Source organism: Oncorhynchus nerka, linkage group LG28, assembly GCF_034236695.1.
Source record: "Oncorhynchus nerka isolate Pitt River linkage group LG28, Oner_Uvic_2.0, whole genome shotgun sequence".
NCBI classification, from domain to species: Eukaryota; Metazoa; Chordata; class Actinopteri; order Salmoniformes; family Salmonidae; genus Oncorhynchus; species Oncorhynchus nerka.
This window is the reverse complement of record NC_088423.1, coordinates 81,305,045-81,311,044: the sequence shown is the minus strand read 5'-3', so window position 1 is coordinate 81,311,044 and position 6,000 is coordinate 81,305,045. Positions and strand designations below refer to the sequence as shown.

Sequence of the window (6,000 nt, the reverse complement as noted above, 5' to 3'; positions counted from 1 at the left end):
GCAGAGTTAATAGTTTCAGTTCTAAACATTAGTTTGATTGCACTGCTTTGACTTCATCAGACTGTGACCTTTAAAGCCACTAAATAAAACCCCTTATCACAATAGAGTTAAAACAGCACCTAAGTGGTATATTGAGTTAGGACTGATTGGCTTGAAATTGTTCTCTCTCAGCTCCCTTTTCATCTTTAGTGTCGGAAATCACTGTTTTCCTGTTGTCTGAATGGGCTTTTACATTTACCTTCTCTCTCCAGGCTCTGATAGGATTTCTTTGTTTACTGGCTGTCTTTCCCATGGGAATGAGACTGGATTTCAAGTGCAATGCTGAGTGTGAACCAACCATTCTGCATTCCTATGTATAGTAGACAGGCAGCAGAATCACTACCTGATGTGATGGGAGGCTGTTTACAATAAAAACCATACCGCCCATGTCTTTTTCAAGGTCCCGTGCATGGAGTAGATGTGTGAATACCAAGAACAACATCAGGCAGTCTTTAGAAAGTTTTTTTTTTTTTTTTTTAAAATAACAAAATAGTCCCATATTTTAACTGACTATTATGAGTGAGAAAGAACAGGAAATACTTCAAACACAACACCAAAATAAAAGTGAGAAAGTGATCCTGAGAGTGTCTGTCTGGGCTTCTGTTGTGTGTGACCATACCATAAGTAGACAGGGGTTGGAGAAGAATATAGCCTGGGATACGCAATGAATATCGCTTTGTTTCACTTCAGTAAAACAGGACAGTAGTAAAAGCAATATTCTGTGTGTTTTCCAGGCTAAGTAAATTCGAGGTCTTTCCAGAGGCCCAATCCACCAGTGTAATATTTGCTGCTGTCCAGTGGAGACTATAGGCGGTAGACCCTGCCCCTTTCCCAGCAGCCCCAACCCAGCGGTGTTGGAGGGCCATTGGCTGTTTATCATAAACAGCCCAGCAAGGTCCATCTGCTTTGATTTTATTTAGAATTCTCCCCCAGGGCCTCTGAGCTGGAGTGAGAATAACAATACTTGAGCCCATCTGCTCCTGAAGTACCAGTCCCGGCTAAATTATCACACGCTACGAGCGGCTGGCATATGCTGTGGCATTAAGATACAAGAGGGCATTGTGGCGCCAGCTGTTGTGTTGACAAATACTTATCTGGCACTTCTGAAGTCAGCTTGCTAAGCTGGTTTCAAGTTTGACTAAAAACTAAATGGGTGTAAGGTGTGTAAGAGGGTTCCTGTGGGGGAAATGCATGTATAATACAGGCGGATTTCTCTTTGTTGCGAAGTGTCTGGGGAATTGGGTCATAGGGTATATGGAACTTAATCCCAACATATAGGCCACAGGGATAATAACAATGAAAAGCCAGTCACACAAGTAGTCAAACAAACTGCCATCTTAAAACTGATCTGTCATTCTTTATTGTTAAGAATATTGCACCCAATTTGTATTTATTTCCTGGACAGCAGATGATTGACTGTGGTTTTGAAGAGGCCTAGACTGGGGCCCATATTGTAATAATCCTATGACTAAAGGCATAAACCCACTTGCTCACACATTGTCAACTGTTCAAACACCAATGAGAGACTTTTCTCAAGAGCTTGAAATGCTGCAGCCCTCACAGACAGGCACTGCAAGTCACTCACTAAGCTGGAAATGTAGCCATGCACCCGCTGGGCACACACTGGTTGAATCAACGTTGTTTCCACACCCTTTCAATAAAATACCATTTGACCACGTGGAATAAACATTGAATTGATGTCTGTGCCCAGTGAGTTATGACTAACTCAAAAAGCATACCCTTTTTCCCATTTTAACAATGATTGATCAGAGATATGTTTAAAACATGTAAAGTATTTCTGCCTTTTCCAGTAGACTGTAGTTTGAGGTGATAAAGAGAAGAAAATAGAACCTTGTGTTAATCTGCTGTCTGGGCCTCGAGCTCCCTGTCGGACCAGTGTCCAGCTGCTGTGTCTCTGCCCACGGGGAGGTTAGTCCCATCTGCACCCCGTCTCTCTGACAAACGCATCGACCAGAGCAGAATCCCCGCTGTGCTGAGCCCCTGCAGAGAGACACCATGCTAATGAGACCTGCACCTCTGTGACAGGTGAGGACACGGACACACACCAGAGTCGTCATTAGTTAAGCTACACGACAAGCGTACCCCAATGCACTCACACTAAGATGCACAAAACAAAGCAAACTGCCAGGCACATGGCAAACATCTCCAACACACAAATAAACACTTTTCATACTTTTCAAAACAGGGGTTTTAATTTAGTTAACATTTACGAGAACAGCACTGACATTCATTTCCATCCGTTATATATGTTTTATACTTTACAGATAGATGCACAAGTCAATATTCATAGATATCCATATCAGAGACTCACATGCTCCAGTGGAGTAAAGAAAGTCCTCCTGTCTGTCTGTGACGAGCATTAAACTTCAGCAGTGCAGAAACAAGCACACACAGTAATAATGTCCCCTTTGAGGGTCCCTGGGAAAACAATCACAATGGGGCTTTGTGGAGGTTGTAGTCATCTGGAAACCAACATTGAAACCTCCCAATCAGGTCTATATCATGACATTAAACTACACTACCCAGCATGCCACTGGTGGTAACATTCAGTAGTATTAATGGGACGGCATGAATCACAAGAACTCACTTCAATATCTGGTGAGAGATGGGAGGAGTTCCAGATAGCTTATATTTAATATATATTTTGTAATTTTCTTCAAAAAATTTAAAATACGAGAATGTAAATATATTCAGATTAAAATATAATTAGGAATATACTGTATTTTAAAGTTACTTGATTTTGAGCCACAGTTGGGGAGTTGACTGTCACAAATGTATGAAAAAGACACAAAAGGCATATACTGTTTGTCTCATCAGATAGATAAGTATTGAGAATGACAAATGCCAAGCAGGGGTTTGCTATGTCTTGAGTGCAGTTAAAAGTTTAGACATTAAATAATTTTGTTTTCTGACACACAACGCCTTGAGACTTACAAAACAGAACATTTTTCCACAAAGTGTTAATTCAAAAACACCTGCCAGGCTTTAGAGTACCTGACCTGTCCTCTGACTGCATGGAGAACTGTCATACAGCCGCCTTTACCATATATCCATTTGGAACACACACACTTTCATGAAATCTATGCCACCCAAAGTATTCTGGTTGAGCCTAATGCTATATTCGGTTGACACAAATATACTGTTGGTGGTGGTACACATCTGACATAATGGATCATGGTACTAAGGAGGTCTTAAGACAAGCTGTTTAAACCGTATACATAGTTGGTTGAGGGTTTTGAACATGGCATTATTTCCACTATGAGTTGAATTATGGAGCGCTCCCATCTCTTACACTGATTAAGAAAAGCAGGACTCCCCCTGCTTTAGGTAAATGAGGTGGCCTCTGTCCTTCCATTAACATGGCTTGTTTTTGTTTCGCATGTTTGGTCAGCCGAGGCGAGCATGCCGTCCCCCTCTCTCTCTCTCTCTCTCTCGCTCTCCTCTTCCTCTCCACAGGAAGAGAATAATATTCAGCGGGCTTCTCGTGTCTCCATCGACCGCCGTCCCCCACCACTCAGCTACGAGGCACAGGGAAGCTACTGACGTCAAGATCAGCTTGTTTTGTTGTTCACCAGAGGGAAAACAAGAAGAACAACACTTCAACAAATGCACAGTGCAAATAAGCTTTTTTCTTTTCTCTTTTCTATTCTCTTCACTTTGGGCAGAGTAGACTGAGGAGACAGGGGCAGGCATTGAGGAGGTGGTGGGGACAGAGGGAGAGAGCCCTGGACTGCAGCTCTCCCTTCTGTCTGTCAGAGTCTCCTGCCCCAGGGGCTCTACTTGTACAGGCTCATGGTGGGGCTCTGGTACATGCACATGTAGGCGTCACACAGCAGACGGCGGGCCTGGCCCTGGATGCTCTTGGGGTCCAGGGCGTGCAGCTCCTCAGGGGTCATCTTCAGATAGGCCCCCACCTCCGGACATGGAGACACCTGGGGGATGTTGAAGCCATTCTGCCCTCCTGTGGAACAACAAACACAGACAGAGCACTCAGATCTGTGGTATTAAAGCAATGGCAAGTGTTCTAGTTATATTTCTATGTAATATCATTTCTGTGTGTGAATTCATCCAAAATATTTACTATGGAGCTCAATATCTATTCATAATTCTGAACAATGAGACAAACGGCCAATTTCAGAAAAATAGTTGCTTTGACAGGTCATAATAACTTTGTAAATGATTCAAAATATTGCTTCCCCCACAACAACAAAAAAGTATCCAATAACTTTTTCTCTCCATACCGTCGCGGTCGGCCATACTGTCGAAGAAGAGCCATGCGGAGTCTTGGTGGCCGTACTTGACGAACGCTACGTAGTGACTGGTCTCTATGCAGAGCACGGCGAACAGCTCCATCCGCTGACGAGGGTAGCTACCCTGCCGCCACACACCCTCCTGCAGTTCCTTGGGGACGGACAACTTGCCGTGGCGATGGGCCTTCCTCCTCGGGTGGAGGTGAACCTGAGGGAACACATACACGTATGACATATAATGGCTGGAGATAAGTATTTACCTATTTCTTGGGGATTTTTTCAGTATTTCTAAGCACTAGTTATAAAATCAGTCTAATAACAGTTCTCACAGATCGATGGCAACTACAGAGTAAAGAATAAACTGGAGAATGACAAGTTTCACAATTCATTCGTTTAAAAAAATCAATTACACGTATATTCACTGAGTTTGGCAAAAATATTCACAAATGTGCCTCAAAGTTCAAGGTAAATATTTTGTCTTCATCTATAAGTTATTTAAGCAATAAGGCACAAGAGGGTGTTGTATATGGCCTATATACCACGGCTAATGGCTGTTCTTATGCACGACGCAACGCGGAGTGGCTAGATACAGCCCATGGTATTTTGGTCATATATCACAAACCACGAGGTGCCTTATTGCTATTATAAACTGATTACCAACGTAATTAGAGCATCAAAAATAAATGTTTTGTCATACTCGTGGTATACGGTCTGATATACCACAGCTGTCAGCCAATCAGCATTCAGGGCTCAAACCACCCAGTATATAATACAACTTATTAACTCAGTCATTCCTTACATGAAACTCAGTCATTCCTTAGGACTTGTCTCCCCCAAGTGGATTGTACTGGAACTACACTGCTTTACAACTACTGCAAGTCCCTGATGAGATCCCCTTAGTTTCTATGTTGGTGAAATGGCACCCTCTGTCTGTTACCTGTGTATTGCACTTTTCACAGAACTGTTTTATCTTCCCGGCAGTGATGTCACCGTCCTCGTAGCACTCCCTGCATTCATACAGAGCCAGACCCCCGCAGATTCGACACTCCCTGGGAGCTGAGAGAGAAGCACAGGGTTGAGGGTTGACTATACACACCCACACACAACCATATGTCGATGGAGAACAGTAGATATATGATATGGAAAACAGTTATCACATTCAATAATGATAATCCAACTACAACCATATTCAAATCAAATAACGTTTTACGCACTGTCTTCAAGTAAGTCTGTGATGTCTAACTCCAGTGAGGGGAAGATCTTGTTGAACATCTTGAAGTCCTTCCCAAAACGCGGCATCTGGATGATAAGGCAGGAAGGAGCCTGAAGAGAGAGAAGACGCATGAAGTCACCAAATCAAATTTTATTGGTCACATATATTTAGCAGATGTTATTGCGGGTGTAGCAAAATGCTTGTGCGCTCCAACAGTGCGGTAGTATCTAACAAACAAAAGTAAATGAATGGAATTAAGAAATATCAGATCGAGCAATGTCGGAGTGGCATTGACTAAAATACAGTAGAATAGAATACAGTATTTACATATGGATGAGTAAAGCAGTATGTAAACATTATTAAATTGACTAGTGTTCCATTATTGAAGTGGCCAGTGATTCAAAGTCAATGTACAGTATATAGGGCAGCAGCCTCTTTCATTTGTATTTATTTAACTCGGCAAGTCTGTTAAGAAGA

At 42.5% G+C, this 6,000-nt stretch overlaps 1 protein-coding gene across 4 annotated transcripts in view; it reads right to left on the bottom strand.

Annotated features, from left to right (window-relative positions):
- Positions 1 to 1,376: 1,376 nt before the first annotated feature.
- LOC115119397 (ubiquitin carboxyl-terminal hydrolase CYLD-like) overlaps positions 1,377 to 6,000 on the bottom strand; it is a 31,093-nt gene continuing 26,469 nt past the window's right edge. For 3 of the 4 annotated variants that reach the window (XM_065013178.1, XM_065013179.1, XM_065013180.1), the window contains 4 exons: positions 5,525 to 5,633; positions 5,248 to 5,366; positions 4,302 to 4,518; positions 2,234 to 4,021 (listed from right to left, as the gene is read on the bottom strand). In XM_065013178.1, the coding sequence (XP_064869250.1) occupies positions 3,837 to 4,021; positions 4,302 to 4,518; positions 5,248 to 5,366; positions 5,525 to 5,633 (630 nt within the window). In that variant the 3' untranslated portion in view covers positions 2,234 to 3,836. Of the gene's footprint in view, positions 2,041 to 2,233; positions 4,022 to 4,301; positions 4,519 to 5,247; positions 5,367 to 5,524; positions 5,634 to 6,000 lie in introns of those variants that run through there. The other variant, XR_010461736.1, reaches the window with a different exon arrangement.